The sequence below is a fragment of the Gadus morhua genome, chromosome 23 (genome assembly GCF_902167405.1).
Source record: "Gadus morhua chromosome 23, gadMor3.0, whole genome shotgun sequence".
In the NCBI taxonomy this organism is placed as follows: domain Eukaryota; kingdom Metazoa; phylum Chordata; class Actinopteri; order Gadiformes; family Gadidae; genus Gadus; species Gadus morhua.
Window position 1 is genome coordinate 9923493 of NC_044070.1, and position 16225 is coordinate 9939717.

General features: G+C 48.8%; 1 protein-coding gene across 23 annotated transcripts in view; it reads right to left on the reverse strand.

Moving 5' to 3' along the window:
• Nucleotides 1–16225, reverse strand: part of scrib (scribble planar cell polarity protein) — a 74673-nt gene that overhangs the window by 22556 nt on the left and 35892 nt on the right. For 22 of the 23 annotated variants that reach the window (XM_030348288.1, XM_030348301.1, XM_030348289.1 and 19 more), the window contains 15 exons: nt 16038–16168; nt 15615–15740; nt 15037–15210; nt 14002–14430; nt 11493–11555; nt 9100–9189; nt 8896–8973; nt 8356–8673; nt 6199–6279; nt 3633–3890; nt 2415–2525; nt 1625–1801; nt 1099–1215; nt 650–838; nt 29–148 (listed from right to left, as the gene is read on the reverse strand). In XM_030348288.1, the coding sequence (XP_030204148.1) occupies nt 29–148; nt 650–838; nt 1099–1215; nt 1625–1801; nt 2415–2525; nt 3633–3890; nt 6199–6279; nt 8356–8673; nt 8896–8973; nt 9100–9189; nt 11493–11555; nt 14002–14430; nt 15037–15210; nt 15615–15740; nt 16038–16168 (2462 nt within the window). The remainder of the gene's footprint in view (nt 1–28; nt 149–649; nt 839–1098; nt 1216–1624; nt 1802–2414; nt 2526–3632; nt 3891–6198; nt 6280–8355; nt 8674–8895; nt 8974–9099; nt 9190–11492; nt 11556–14001; nt 14431–15036; nt 15211–15614; nt 15741–16037; nt 16169–16225) is intronic. The other variant, XM_030348291.1, reaches the window with a different exon arrangement.

The window sequence follows — 16225 nt, forward strand, 5'->3', positions numbered from 1 at the left end:
GCGGAGGTCTGCTTCCCCAGAATCTCACCTTCTCCATGATGTCTATCTCCTCCGGGCTGAGGTCCCGGTCTATGGACGAGATGCTCTCCAAGCTGTTCTTACGGACGATGCCCGTCACAAAGGGGTTGGCGATGATTCCAGGGGAGGCCTGGAGATCAGACAAACAGAGGAATTTCAAAGTTAGAGACATCGTTTGGGGTTCAAGTGAAAAATGGCCTTAACTTATCAACCTCTGACCCAAAACCTCCATTTAAACCACCTCTGAGATAATAACTAAAGTTTGACCTAATACCTACATTGAACCACATCTGACCTATTACCTCCACTTAACCACCTGACCTAATACCTAGACTTAACCACCTCTGACCTAATACCTAGACTTAACCTCCTTTGACGTAATAACTTAATTAGCTATCTCTAACCGTATACATAAACTAACCGTTTCTAGCCTTATACCTTAACTCAACCATCACACATACAGCATCTGTAACCTCATACCCACAGTTAACAATCATCTCTAACCTAACACCTTAACTTAACCATCTCGAACCTCAAACCCAAAGTTATGCGCTGATGCTCATGAACTGAACCAAGTTCTTTCCAACGCGTGAATCCACCCAGACACCCTCCATGCATCTCCGGCCCTCACCTCCACGCCTGCCACCGTTTGCGGGTCAAAGCCGTCACACACCAGCATGACCAGGGTGTCGCCCACGGCCCGCAGCACGCGCACCGCCTCCGTGTGGGTCATGCCCAGCAGGCTGTGGTTGCTGACCTCCAGGATGCGCATGCCCACCTGCAGCCGGCCGTCCCTGGCTGCTGCGCCGCTGGAGTTCACCTGTAGGGGGCAGAGGAGGGCCCGTTGAATGTCAAGCACCTGTACCAACAGTAGCTACTTTAATCAAAAAATAGATATTTATTTTTTGATTATTATTTTCACTTTCATTCTCTTTGCCTTCCCACGATGCCGTTGGGGAAACCGAATACAGAATTAACTTAGTCACTTAAATCTCAACGTGGCACTAAAGAAATATGAACGCGTGAACAGTGGCTTATTGAGAGGGCGCTTGGCTTGTTGGGGACCTCCAGACCACCCACCTTGGAGATGAAGATGCCCTCATCAGTGGCATCGAAGGGGTTCCCCGCGTGGCCCTTGGCCCCTCCCCGGATTGTGATGCCCAGCTTCTCCCCGGGCTGCTTCTGGATCACTATCTCCTGTGGGCACACACACACACACACACACACACACACACACACACACACACACACACACACACACACACACACACACACACACACACACACACACACACACACACACACACACACACACACACACACAGAGAGAAACTATTCATCAGAAACACTGAGAAAACAAGTATACAATACCAATAGCTACACCGTATAGTGGTAGTAGTAGTAGTGGTAGTAGTAGTAGTAGTACTAGTAGTCATAGAGATGCTGGTATCAAAACAAATGATAAACACGTTTTTCACAAATAATAAAAATGCCCCAAAAAAAAAAAAAAAACATCGAATGATTCCCAACATCCAGACTAAACTCTGATAAAGATCACCCAGGCCATCGTCTGTGGGTTAGGCTCCCCCCAGGACCCCTGCCCTACCTCCATGCCGGGCGGGGAGGGGTCCCGGCGGACCAGCAGGCGGATCTCCTGCTTGTTGGCGAGCAGGGCTCGGACCGCCTCCTGGTGGGTGGCGTGGCGCATGTCCATGGTGTTCACCTCCAGGATGCGGTCGCCCACACGCAGCCCGCTCTGACACGCCAGGCCCTCGGGGATCACCTGTGGCAAGGGAGACGCCACACGCAGAGGGTTAAGAGAGGGAAGGGATGGAGGGGGGGAGAGAAGGAGGAGGAGAAGAGAGGAGATGGAGATAGAGGAGGAGAGAGGAGATGGAGATAGAGGAGGAGAGAGGAGATGGAGGTAGAGAGGAGAGATGAGATGGAGGTAGAGAGGAGAGATGAGATGGAGGTAGAGAGAGGAGAGATGAGATGGAGGTAGAGAGAGGAGAGATGAGATGGAGGTAGAGAGGAGAGATGAGATGGAGGTAGAGAGGAGAGAGGCATGGTGAAAGCAGAGATATTATTAGCGGAAGAGATATTTATATATACTTATTCAAAGAGTTTCTTATTTGTGGCATACCAAAGAACATTTTACATGCCAATAGAGTTCTTGTTGAGTGAATGATGAGTCGGATTGTTTTGAAGCAGAGAACTATGTCAGTTGTTTCAGCTTAGAGTGGAAGAAGGTAAATAAACAAGCCACCTTCTTTCCTGTGAGTGTGTTTGCTGTTCCCCAGGGTTGTCAGTAGCAGTTATGTTGATGTAATGAACCCCCAGCACCACGAGGACGCGTTGTGATCAGCCGCCGGACCATTCCAAAATTAAACTCTCACCTTTGAGATGAAGACCCCGGGTTCGTTGATGCCGAAGGGGTGGCTGGCATGGTCGCTACCCCCCACGATGCTGAGTCCCAGAGGACCGCCTGACTTCACCAGAATCACTTCCTGTGGAGACACGAGGAGAGCAGTTCTTACAGGGGTGGGTTCAATAAAACAGGAATAGAAAAAGCATTTGACCAGCTGTGGAGAAAAATAGAGAAAGATTCTCCAGATAGAGATGAAGCTAACTAACCTAGCTAGATAGAGCTAGGTTATATACCGGTACATAAAGATAAAGCTAACTAACATAGTTAGATGGAGCTAGATTTTATAAAGAGAGAGAGCTAGATATTGGAGAAAGAGGTCAATACTGTGGATAGAATGAAATCTATATTGATTGTTTATTTAACCTTGAGGGACAAATAAATAGAACACTTAAAAGAACATCTTAATTTCCCCTCGGGACGCATGGAAAAAAAGGCAAATAGACTGTACTTGTTCTTTTTTTTACCTGGGGTAATTTTAAGCACTCTACAATAAGTGATCATCCATGCACACAATCCCATCCTGATAGCTGTGTCAACCAAGCAAGGCAACAGCCAGGTCAGTGGCAGTTAGGGTTAGGGCTGCAGCTCAGTGACACTAAGATGAGATGGGCATAGAACTAGCAACCTTCCGGTTACCAGACAACGTGCCTTACCTCCTGAGCCCCCAAAATAAATGTTTTACAAGTAGTATACTACGGTGATCTGAAGTGGTGTTTCTATGGCTTTGCCTGATTAAGGGGGTTCTCTAGCAAACACGGGGGCTTCTACGTCTACATTTGTGCCCACCGACACCACCACAATGACACAGGGAAGACGTCACCAGGGATGTGACTGGATGGAGCCATTCACATCTCCGGTCACGCCGGTGGATCCGACCAGGCATACCGTGCACACTCTTCTGTGCCGCTGGACAGCAGTGAGGACGGGAATCCAGATGAACAGACGTTTAACCATGGAAGCTGGAGCCTTTTTACTCAAATATACACTGCAATGGCGTATGTGTGTGTATATTAAAGCGTTATTACAGTGTATTTGATATATTACATTGGTATTGGCTTGCTCAATGAAGAAAGGTTCTGATTGGTTGACTGATTCAATAATTCCTTCTAATCGGTTCAGTAATTGAACGAACATTGTGATTGGTAGTCTCATTGAACAAACACCTCTGATTGGCCGACGGTCTTACCTCTATGGGATACTCATCCTCCAGGCGGTTCAGGTGGTTGCCCTGCGGCGACAGGCCGTCCTCCGTGGGGTCCTCGTTGTCGGGGGAGTCGGAGGGCTCTGGGGGAGGCGGGGAGTGGGCGCGGCCCCGGGACAGACCCGGGGACCCCCCAGGGGCGGTCTGGTCCCGCTCCACCACGAGGGCGATGGTGGGGGAGGTGCCAGTAAGAAGAGCTACTGCCTGGTCATGTCTGGCCTCTGTCATGTCTACACCATTGATCTGGATCGACAGCAAAACCAACCAATCAGGGAGGAGACGGCTCACAGTCTCGGAGCCAATGGAACGGAGAGGGCTGCCTCAGGACCAAACCAGCTTGATCGTTGGTCAACGTTGACGTGCAGACAAGCTGGCTGTAGTTTAAACACTAACCAGGAGGTTTAGTGTGTGTGTGTGTGTGTGAGTGCAGGTGTGCTATGATGCCCTGACTAGCGGTGCCAGGGGGGCACCGTGATGGTGAGAGAGGTTAGTTGAAGCAGGAAACCCAGCAGCGCAGACAGCAGAGACAGAAGAGCAGCGAGGGGGAGCAGAGAGCTGCTGGAGGCCAAGACGTCCAGCTTTTACATCATAGCTGCAGTGAACTACCGCTGGAAATCAATGTGATAGCTTATTGAGATAGCTATATTGTGTTGACTTGTTACGTAGTACCTCACTGGGCTAGCTTTTTACTAGGACAGTTAAATAGCCTAGCTTAGTTTGGTGGGTAGCCAAATATAGAAGGCAACTGGGCTAGCATTCTGTAGCAGCTTAAGTACCAACCTAAGTAGGTACCTGTCTAGCTTATTGTATCTTAGCATCAGTCTGTAAAAGCACTAAGACAAATAATCTGTTCATAACCTGTTTCCTTGACTGACCCTAGAGCAGTTTATACACTTTTGCCACCTCCTTGCCTTTGTACACTTAAAACACAGTTAAGCACGCGGCGCGTGCTCCAGCCAAGGTGGTCTGATCTTAAGTCCACATAGGCAAGGAACAATGTTTTAAGGAGTTTCCCTGACTATTGAATATGAAGCGGGTAGAAGGAAGTGACATAACGGTCCTGTTTGTACGTGACAGAGGCTAGGCGCTGCCCAGACAGTAACAGCTCTTTCTGATAGGCTGAGGCGGGCCTCACTGCCATGGTAATGCAGGCAGTTACCACAACAGCAAGCCACGAGACTCTGCCCCACACATCTCCCCCGCCCACGCCCACCACCAAGCAGGGAACACCCAACACAGAGCAGGCCACACCCACCAGAGCAGGCCACACCCACAGAGCAGGCCACACCCACCAGAGCAGGCCACACCCACCAGAGCAGGCCATGGGCAGAAACATACTGACTTGTGGCTTGCATTAGTGGACATGCAACAAGAGAGAAAAAAAAGAAAGATTGAGACAGAGAAAGAGAGAGAGAAGAGAAAGAAAGAGACAGACAGACAGACAGACAGACAGACAGACAGACAGACAGACAGACAGACATAATACACTGTAGACAAAAAGATAGACTGAAGAGCTGGAGAAAACAGCAGAGCAGATCAGTTAGGAAGCCATTTTGTTAAAGACTTGGAGAGAAGGCAGAGAAGAGAAGGACAAAAGAAGAGAACAAAGAGGAGCTGAGGAAAGGGAGAGCTGAAGGCAAGGGCCAGCTCCTCAAAGATGTAGTTAGGCATCTCTCAACATTAGATGTACGTTAAATTCGTCTTAAATGATTATCTGTATGCCTTCAAATCTGGGAATCTGCAGCATGAGTAAAAGTGATGGGTTTAAAGCACACAGCTTCAAACCAGATGCTATATCTAGTAATGCCCAAATCAGTCACCAAAATGATGGTATCTTTTTAAGTGCCAGAGATCTTTTGGTATCATCTCTGTGTATGCTTTTAAAGACGACAGACATGCAGATGACGAAAGTAGGTGAGAAGGACAAGAAGTGCTGGGGTGAGATAAGCAGACTTGTGAGAGAGAACATGAGCCATGCAGAAGCCTGTCAGCAGATGGAGGTTTTTGCTTTAGATCCTCTACAGGTGTTCATGCAAATGCTATTTCTGACTGGCGTGAGTTGGTGAAAAGCGGTGGTGTTGTTGTGTTGCATGAATGTGTTCCGAAGGAGACCCAAAGCTAGCCCTGGCATGAGGACTATTCCAGTTGACTGTTCTAAAGGATGTTGTTAATGAGTGAAAACACAGTAGGATTACATCATTTCCTGTATCTAGTTGACATGAAACCCAAGCGCAGACCGACCAATAGTGTAAGAAAGTGAGCCCAGAAGAGAATGGACTATGAGCGCACCATAGTAGGACTATGAGCCCACCAGGGTAGGGCCATGCTTGGGTTGCATCTGTGCCACAGTAAGAATACAACTTCTCTACCATATGGCACAGACAGGAGATGTGAGGGGGAGGACGTCTCCAGAATGATGTGCATAATCGTTTAGTATTGTTGTAAAATCAGCACCGGTCGGTCATCAAGGCCACCATTCTGCAAATTACTCGATAGATATGAACATTAACAACACACATACACGAGGAGGTGTGTCATTGTCGGTACTCACGGATAAAACTCTGTCTCCGACGCGTAGCGTGCTGTCCCGGCTGGCGGCCCCTCCCTCTGCGATACGGGAGATGTAGATCCCCTGGAAGACCACCAATACATACTTAGAGGAAGCCAGGGGGAAACCGACCGGGTGAATATAGCAGCAGTCAGCCACCAGGGCACACTCACAGGGCCTGCATCACAATTAACCGGTCACACACACCGTCTGCAGTGCATTAGTGGCGACCTGACGAGATGTCTAGCGTTACAACCACATGCACGCACATTCACGTAGATACATCGGTGGGGACCTGACAAGTTGATCTAGCGTTGCATACACAGACGTGAGGGCCGACCTCACCGATTAATATAGCACTCAGCCACCGGGGACACTCAAGGGGTTTCACGTTCAATGCACCACGGTCAACCCTTCACATGCAATCACGTTGACGTCCGTAAACCTGGGAGGACCGAGCAGCTGGTCCAGAGCAGGGCTCTGCTTGATAACAGTTAGAAGGTGATAGCTAAGAGGACAGTTGGGAATTTCACTAGCAACCCTTTCGTATCTAGAGACATCTACTTGTTTAGCGTTCAAACTAGATTGGTGGCAGTCCCTTGTCTTCTGATAATAATGAAAGCTAAAAACAAAAAACTCAGTCAGTGTGTTTGAAGCCTAGAACTACAGTTTCAAACAAGACATGCGAGTGTATGGGCTTATTAAACATCTCTGCACTGGCTCAGACATGCTAAACCATCAAATTAAATCACAGTGTATTCCTCCCATTAACACATGGCTCTAGTGTCCTGATGAATGAAGAGGTAGCTGACTATCTGGCTCAGCCAAACCAAATATAGACCTCCTATTCCGACATTCCTCCCTGGTGGTAGCACTTCAGAGAGGTCCCTCAGAGAGAAGACCTCTGTAAATAAAACTTAAATCCAAGACAGTACAGTGGGCATACGAATCCCCTAAATGGTCAACCCTTAACTCAAGCGCATCGTTAAAAAGACTTGGCTCTTATCGCACAAGCAGATCATTAATAGTGTAATCCAGCCGATCTTATGCCCACGTTGCATGCTGGTTAAAGAGTCCTTGACAAGCCGATAACGTCCAGCTGAGCGCTGGCTGGTGGACAGATGCCAGATCAGGGGACGAAAGCAGGAAGCAAACAATCAGAGTCAAGAATCCACATCAACACCACCAACAACACAACCCCAGAGCCAGAGCCACTGGCCCGTTGAGCCGTACAGACCTCAACCCCAGGTGAATGCGTCCTCGTTCCTGGCCGCTTCAGTTCTCTGAGCTGAGATAGAGGGAACACAGTGCTGCCCCGACACTGACCCAAATATACATCCCGCCCCTCCCACCCCTCCAGTTACAGCGGCCGGATCAAGTGTCGGGCCCCGCTATTCATATCTCCCATCCCCGTGACGATGGACGTAAACACTGGGCCAGAATAGACGTAGGAACAAAGATGGCTGCCATCAACCCCAACACATCTAAGTGTGTGTTTGTCTGTCTGTCTCACATTAGCTGGTAAGTTAGCTTATATCTTAAAACGATTTGTATGAAGTGTAGATGTTGTAGATAAAAAAAAAAGGACATCTCTGAACATATATTTATCCAGCTTTTGCAGTGGTATTAATAATAACCAACCAAACTAGCCAAATATATCATCAAATCGGCTCCATGTTCCTCTGCATCATCTCAGGCCAGCCACACTAGGCACCCACATGCAGTCTCAATGCCCTAGAAACTAGAAGCCTCTACTAGCATGTCACACAAGCATGTAGCTAAAGCAGTAGTAGCCCTTACCTTCAACTCTAGCCTGTAGCACTAGTCTCAGCCTCTTCTGTCATTTGAACTACATCACCACGTGACCCAAACGACTGATAAACTCTATAGTCACAAGTTAGGCCTTGCAGCGTCTGGAAGAAACTCAAGTCAAGATGCTCAGTGGCTAGTCCGCACTCAAAGGAATGTTGGCGTAGATCCGACGCGCCACAGGTGAAGTCAGGTTCCTTCTTACATCCCCCTCCATCCCTCTGGTGCGGATGTATTCATCCAGCCCTTTGGTGAATCATATTCTTCCTGTTTAACACCGGGTGTCTGACCGTTGTCACCCATCACATTTGAAACAGTGTCTGTCTGGGCATGGGGGGGGGGGTGTCTCACCGTGTCGGCGGTGCGGTAGGGCGTGGAGCCCCTGCCCCCTGCGATGCTGAAGCCCAGGCCCTTGTCGTTGCGCACGAGGCAGGCGCTGAGCCGCGTCCGGGGCGGGGCGGGGACGGGCTCCACCAGGAAGGGCAGCCCGCTGCTCCGCCGCTCCCGGGGGAAGTGGTCGCCCTCGGGCCGCAGCGGCGTGGTGGTGATGGCGTTCTCCGGCTCCACCATGTGCTCCCGCAGGATGGACATGGAGACGGCGGCGCCCGAGCTGCGCAGCGCCTCGACCGCCGTGTGGTGCTCGGCGCCCTGGAGGTCCACGGCGTTCACCTGGAGGGTGGGGGAGAGGGGGAGGGAGGGAGAGAGAGAGAGGGGGAGGGGGAGAGACAGAGACAGACAGACGGACAGACAGACAGACAGATGTGGAGACCAGGGAGAGGGAAAGATCACAAAGGTCAGGATCTGCCACTCCTCGACCATAGCCTGAAGCTGTCAACGCACGTTAGCCTAGCGTTAGCTTAGGGTCAACCTAGCATCAGCCTAGCATTTTACCTCAAGTAGTTTGTCTCCCACTTTGACCCCCGCTCTGGCTGCAGGGCCCTCCTCTGACACCCGCGAGATGAAGATTCCCTGGAGACGGACCAAATAGACATTTATTTTAACATGACCCTTCATTAACAACGGTGCTTCAGGGGCCAGTGGCTCAGCCCACGTCATCTGGAGCACAGGAGGGCCCGAACAGGGAGGCTGACCTACCTCATCGTCCCCCTTGTAGGGCGTGGAGCCCTTCCCTCCTGCGATGCTGATCCCCAGACCCCCAGTCTGCCGTAGGATGGTCAGAGTGTGCTAAAGGCCGGGGACAAAGGGGTTAGCATTCAAGGGCAGCACGCGTCATTGCAACTGCAAATATACAAGCAACGCCAGAAGCCACGGCTCAACAGCTCAGTAAGCCAGTGCAACTTGTATTAAAATATCAAAAATCAATATCAATCACGTTTCCCTATAATCAATCAGTACGTTGATTTGGTGTGGATTTAAAAAAAAGCAATATTTTGTTGCATTTTGTGACTGGACTTAAAGAGTTGTTGTGGGGTTTGCTCTCTGGTAGTCACCAGAGGGTGAAGGCTAACTGGGAACCGAAGGACTACACACACACGGACATGCAACTCTATGATGGGTCAGGGCTGAGGTCATCTCAGTGAATGGATGGCTGCAGTCATTGTTACATTTATAATATGCAATAATATGTATGAGTAAATATGGATATTGTTTTTACAAATATTATTTGATTATCAGTATCAACTGGCAGATGAATGTACTAGTCTGCCTATACACACAACAGTTCTTGTAACAACAGACTACTGATTGAATTACGTAGATTCATCATCAACACATTGAAACAACATGTTGACAATCAGGTGTTTTTAGGAGTGCCAGAGGCAAACAAATCAAAAATAATAATAATCCATATTGTCACTGAGTTGACCATAGTCCCAAGACATAGAGGATGTACTGTCTCCTGTACATCTAACTTCCTTTAGTCTGGACCTCACAGACTTAAACTGAACACATGCACACTGCAGATGCATTGAGGGAAAACGAATCCACAAGACTACATCTTAACAGAGAGTTCAAGTCATGGAGAGGATGGGAAGTGTGTGTGGGGACTCGGGTGACAAGCCGTGCACAATAGACAAGATGGAGGACAGTGGACAATAGGATGGAGGATGGGTGGACAGAAATATTAGAGAGGGAGAGAGGGGTGAGATAAAGAGTGTGAAAGAGGGACAGAGTGAGGGTAATGACAGAGCCTGACAGAGTGAGAAAAACGCAGAGAGAGAGAGAGAGAGAGAGAGAGACAGAGAGACAGAGATGGAGACGGAGAGATCGACAGACAGAGCGATTGTGGTGGGTCCTGGGTTGTACTCCTGAACATATCCATCATTGCTAATGTGATTATCGATCGAACGGCCTGCTAACCTAATGCATACTGCTGTTAATGCATAAAGCACACGACCACGTCCTGTTCACATCAATATTTCATCGCTCTACATTACAAAGCTTGTCGTTGCATAATCGCCCATGATAAATTATTCGTGATTTCAGCATTTAAACACTGCAACATCAAGAAAGGCGTCACTAAATCGTAACACTTATTACATAATGAAGATTGGCTATTATATCGAGACAAATAATGTCTGTTAGTTTATGTCTTTGCATGAGCTAGTGCGAGCCAGTTCCAGGGTATATATACATTTAGATATGATCGTGACATACCAAGTTAATAAAGCCCAATATATATTTAATGCAACCTAAGCTGTACTACGACAATGGCATCAATCACCATGATTTTAATTGGGACCTTGCGCATAGCAGATAGAATAAAGGGTAGGTCAGTAACCATTGGTTCACTCCACCACTAGATGGCAGTAACAGCATTGGTACCAAAGCCATGGAAAACAACCACAGGCTGTGCTTTAGATTAGAACCAGAGGATGGATCTCTCTGTTGAGAACGGTTTACTGCCCCCCTGGTTAACAGCGCTTGCTCCCCGTTCAGACAGGCCTTTAATAATGTATTAAATTATTAATAATTAACAACTAACTAAACAGAGTCTCCCTCCTGGACCACACAGCCTAAGGGAAGGAATGAAAAAGGAGAGAGAGAGAGACACAAAGAGTTTAAAATAGAGTGAGTGATAGAAGGAGATACTAAGTGGGAGAGAGCAGTTCAGATGTGGTAGAAACCCGAACACAGGCCTGAAGGTCTATTCACCACAATTGTCAATACATTGCAGAAAAACGTCCGCCATGACACATTAAAACGTGTATAATCCTAACCCGAATGCCAATGATACAGTATTGCTTCATTATATTAAATCCTTTCATGGCAAAATATAAGAAGACACACAAAAACATAGTACCACTTCCTGCTTCTCACTCGGCGCATGTTAAAAATGAGTGGTCGCAAGCAGCTGGCTCGTGATTGGCTCGTTGGGGTTAATGAGATGGCATGATCCCCGGCTTGGCCCCGCCCACTCCCTTGAAGAGCAGGTGGGTGAGTGAGGGAGCGGGTGCGTGGGAGACAAAGGGCGAGCGAGGTGGGGAGAGAGTGGATGTGGAGGGGGGAAATAGAGAGAGAGTACAGACCTCTTCCTCCTCAATTCGAGCAGGTTCAATCAGCAGATTATTGACTTGATCAAAGGACACCCCCTGTTAGGAACCAGCGACAAGCATGCGGATTAGTCAGGCCCACAGACATCTCAATACACACACAAACTCAGCACGCACGCACCAGACACTCACTTGCACACGCACACACAGCTCAACAAACACTTCAACAGAGAGACACTTCGACAAACATACACATACACTCCCAAACACACCACGCCCAAACATTTACATATATACACACACACACACACACACACAAACACACACACACACACACACACACACACACACACACACACACGCCTGCCACCACCAGAAGCATTTAAAGGCAGAGTGTGAAGTGGAGACCCCAGGGGCTGAGAACAGAGAGAAACCAGAGGAAGCAGAGGTAGACCCCGACCCACCGACCCACCACCAGGCTATACCCCTCCCCCCGCCCCCATCGTCTACACAGACTGCTCCCTGCTGGAGTCACGGTGCGGTCTGAAGCTAGCTTGAGTCTGTAATGGGGTGTATTTAGAGGCGAGTATGGATGTTACTGTTTGAATGTATATTAGGGAGGTTGGGATGGGGGGAGGATCAGCCAGTCTTCCTGACAGTTGGGAGTGACTAATGGGCCGAGGAGATCTAACCGTATTTCGAGCCCTGGGCTAACATTAGGTAGCATAAGCAAACATTAGCCATCATTGGATAATATCGGCCAACACGAGATAATATAAGCAAACATTACCTAACATTAGCTAAAATGAGCCAATGTTATCCAACATGAGAGATTAGCTGTCAAGAGCAAACATAAGATCACATTAGCTAATATTAGCAAAGATTAGCATGTGTTACTACAGCATAGAACGTAGATCAAAAATTGACCTTTCAGCTACCAAAGATACATAATAGAAAAGCGCGCCCCCCCCCCCCCCCCCCCCATCAATAAAGGCAGACCCCCCACCCAACAAGGTTCTAACGGTCTCTCCGGATCTCAACGTCCCCACTCTGCCAGTAAAGAGCTCTGGGTGGGCCGAGTGATGTCACACAGGCAAACAACCAATCACAACAACGTTCATTTGATCGGAACAACATTAGGCAAACAGATTAATCATTCCTGTTCCCGCATAATTAAAAGGCAGGAATATGGCCACCAAAAGTTAAAATTGGCTAAATGGCCTGAATTTTGTTGCTCCAGAAATGTGAATTACCATTTGATGTCATTAGCATTAGATTCATTTAAATTATCATTAGCACATCATGTACATTAGCATTAGCATATCATTATAAAGGACCAGGGAACGGAGCAGCTCAGATTACAATGGGCAGATTAGCATGATCCCAGTTAGCATTAGGGCACTTTGATTGGCTGGTTATTGTTGATTAATCAGGACGTTGTACGTAATCACTTCAACGATGCAGGAGAAGATTCAACTCGGGCTACGGACACACAGTTGTGCCTATGACACATTAAATTAAACAGGAGGGAATGGACGGTTGGTCTTGGAGAGGGCTGTTTGGTCATTGAATCTCTATTGTCTGTTAACTCAACTCTGTATTGAGCCGTTTCATCAACGCTGCATAGGACTTCTGCTATCACTCATCCTTCATCCTCAATATATGAACCAAGCCCATGTTAAAGGTCCCATGGCATGCCACCAGGTGTGGTGTGATTAGCCGCTACAAGCCGTTTTGGAAATCTGCCCCTTATGACATCACAGGTGGGCGTGTCTGTCACACATCTAGGTGGACACGCCCACCTGTGATGTCATAAGGGGCAGATTTCCAAAACGGCTTGTACCGGCTAATCACACCACACCTGGTGGCATGCCATGGGACCTTAAAGAGGAACCAAAGTCTAAAATAAATAAAAATAAAAAACAGCAACCCCTCCGGTGAAATAGGGTATTGCCACTGCTGTCTTTTGATTGGCTTAAGCAAGTGTCAGGATGATGTCACATGCCATAGTTTGGATGATAAGCAACTTAAAAGCCGGTTGTGTCTCAACAGGGCTGCTGTTGAGACCAGGGCCGAATGGCTTGTTGGCACAACCCTGCATGCGCTGGCAAGACTCAGGATTTAGCAATCCAAACACAGTATGAATGCAGGTAGCAAGATGGCAGTGGTTGTGTGGTGCGCGGCGCTTCAATGCATGGTACGTTTGCATAGGGGCAACGGGCAAGGCATTGGTAATGGCAGCGTAGCAAAGACAGTGAACTTTGAACGTTTAACAGTGAAGTAGACACCCAGATTTTTCATCTGGGATTGCTAGAGTACATCTTATCGTCATTCAGCTAAAGCTCAAACTAAACCTAAAGAAACTAGAATAGGTTTTTATCTGTTGCAAATAAATATCAACAGTGAACGTTAAAGAGCAGCCACCGACATTCAAATGCAACCACAGCAACAGCGCCCCCGCTGGTGAACCCACGCCACTGCAGCTGCGTCACGGTGTTTGGCTGCTCTCTAGCCGTGCACTATATGTACGTGTGTTTGTGTGTACCTTAGCTTGGCTGGTGTTGACCTGGAGCCGACTGTCCTCGAGCTGGGCCTCCTGTGGCCTGTGGTGCTTCTCTCGCTCTGGCGTAACGGGACCCCCCTCCCCCTCCCCCTCCCCCTCCTCCGGCTCCTCCTCCTCCTCCTCCTGGGGGCGGGACTCCTGGTGGGGCCGTGGCGGCGGCGGGAGGAGGCTCTCCGGGGTGAAGCCCTGCAGCAGCGCGGCCACCGCCTCGGGCTTGGGCAGCTTGGTGATCTTGAAGTGCTTCTTGTAGTGCGGCGTGTCCTTGCGGATCAGCCGCTGCTTCTCGGCCGCCGCGGGCCGCCGCTCGCCCTCCTCGTCGCTACGGTCGCCCTCCTCCTCCTCTTCGTCGTCGTCGTCATCGCGCTCGCCGCCGCCGCAGGTGATTGGCTCCTCGGCGAAGTGGACGGTGGGCTGGCGGGAGAGAGGGGGGCGAGCGTTGAGGATAACGCACAATGTAGAGAAGTGGCGAGGGGCGTGGCTAATGTTTGGCTCTTTCAGGGATTGCATATGGCTGACGACTGCAGCATCAGACTCATGTGATATTTCACTACAAATATTGGCGGATAATACTTTTGACCATAATACCATAACCAAATGAAAATGAAATGACAGAAAAGGGTATGTGAGCAAGTGTCCATCTTTCCATTTGAAATGACAAAATACTATGTATTTCTTACTCTTAATAATTTCGTATCACTTTTTTTAAATGTTTCTTATTACTGTCCTGTACTTTCTGCAGCGACACCAGAATTTCCCTTCTGGAATTAATAAAGCACAATTTATCAGAGTGATCCTCAAAGAGAGCAATAGATAATCCAACAAACTCCCTTTCTTGACACACAGTGATGCATTTGGATTCAGAACGATTCGTCTTAATCTGGGTAACACATGCAACCGCACATTTACAGATATCTTGACCTATCCCGTTAACTACACATGTGGGTCCTCAGGCTGGACCCGTTGAGACCCAGACACTTGTAGGTTTGTTCCATTTCATTAATCTCATCAGGAACTCACCTCGATGTACTCCACCTCCATCTCATCCAGATCCTCCTGGTAGGCGTGGCCGTCGGCTAGCTCCTCCCCCTGGGTGGTTAATCCCCGCCTTTCCTCATGGGAGTTAGCCGAGACTGTGCTGTTGGAAGCCTGGGATTCCTGGCTCTGATTGGACAGGTCGCTTAGCCGCTTCCCCTGTAACCAAGCAACGGCAATGTTGTTGTTGTATACCAGCGGCTGAGTCCAGAGCTAGCATACTAAATAGCAGGCGAGAATAGTATGTATAAATGCAAAAATAGTATACTGAAAGTAACAGGATGGTGCACTATTTCCTGCCAAATCTTTTGCATGCAAACTATGGAAGCTACAGTCCCTCAGCTGACCCGAACTGCAGTGCGGCATGAGGTCGATGTAAGACCTAGTGGTGGACGCTGACTCAAACCTTAACTGAAACTTTTAACGCCCAAAAAACAGAACTCGAAACTAAAATACACTTTATCTTCCGTTTTGATCACGTGTCACCATGGTCACGCCCCTTCTGGACTTCCTGTAACTACGGCGGTAGGTCGTTCTGGCTGCTGATTGGTCAGCTGTCCTACCTGGTGATCAGGAGAGTCTGGCTCCCCGTCAGGCCTGGAGGAGTAGGCCTCGTTCCTTCGCTCCTCGATCACCTTCTTCATCACTTTCAGCTCACTGGGGTGGGGCGTAGCTCGGCGATGGAGACCCTTCAGGCCGGACACACACACACAACCAGTTGGATATCGTACAAATATACATTTTTACTTCAGTTACGAATAACACAGAATTGAGCAAAACAAGCATTCATCACCAAATGGTTTAAAACAAAGAAAGAATAGGGCGTGAAGAATGTGCTTGTTGGCGACGAGGGACAGGGTAGCAGAAATGGCCTCCAGGTCAGACTGCAGATCCTTTCGACTTGGGAGTCTGAACAGCCGACCCACTACTACACTGCCGTGCCTCTAGGACGTCCGTAGGAGCGTCCCGGCTCTGTCCTGCCTTACCCTTCTCTCTGCGGCCGCTTCGTCGTCCTCCTCCTCCTCTCCCTTGGTCTCCTCCTGGAACTGGATGACCGACACCCGGTTCAGGTTGCTGTCCGTCCACGTGTCCTCCACGCTGTTCTGGAGCAGGTTCTCTGGGGAGGAGAAGCATAGAGAGAGAGAGAGAGCGAGAGCGAGAGAGAGAGAGAGGG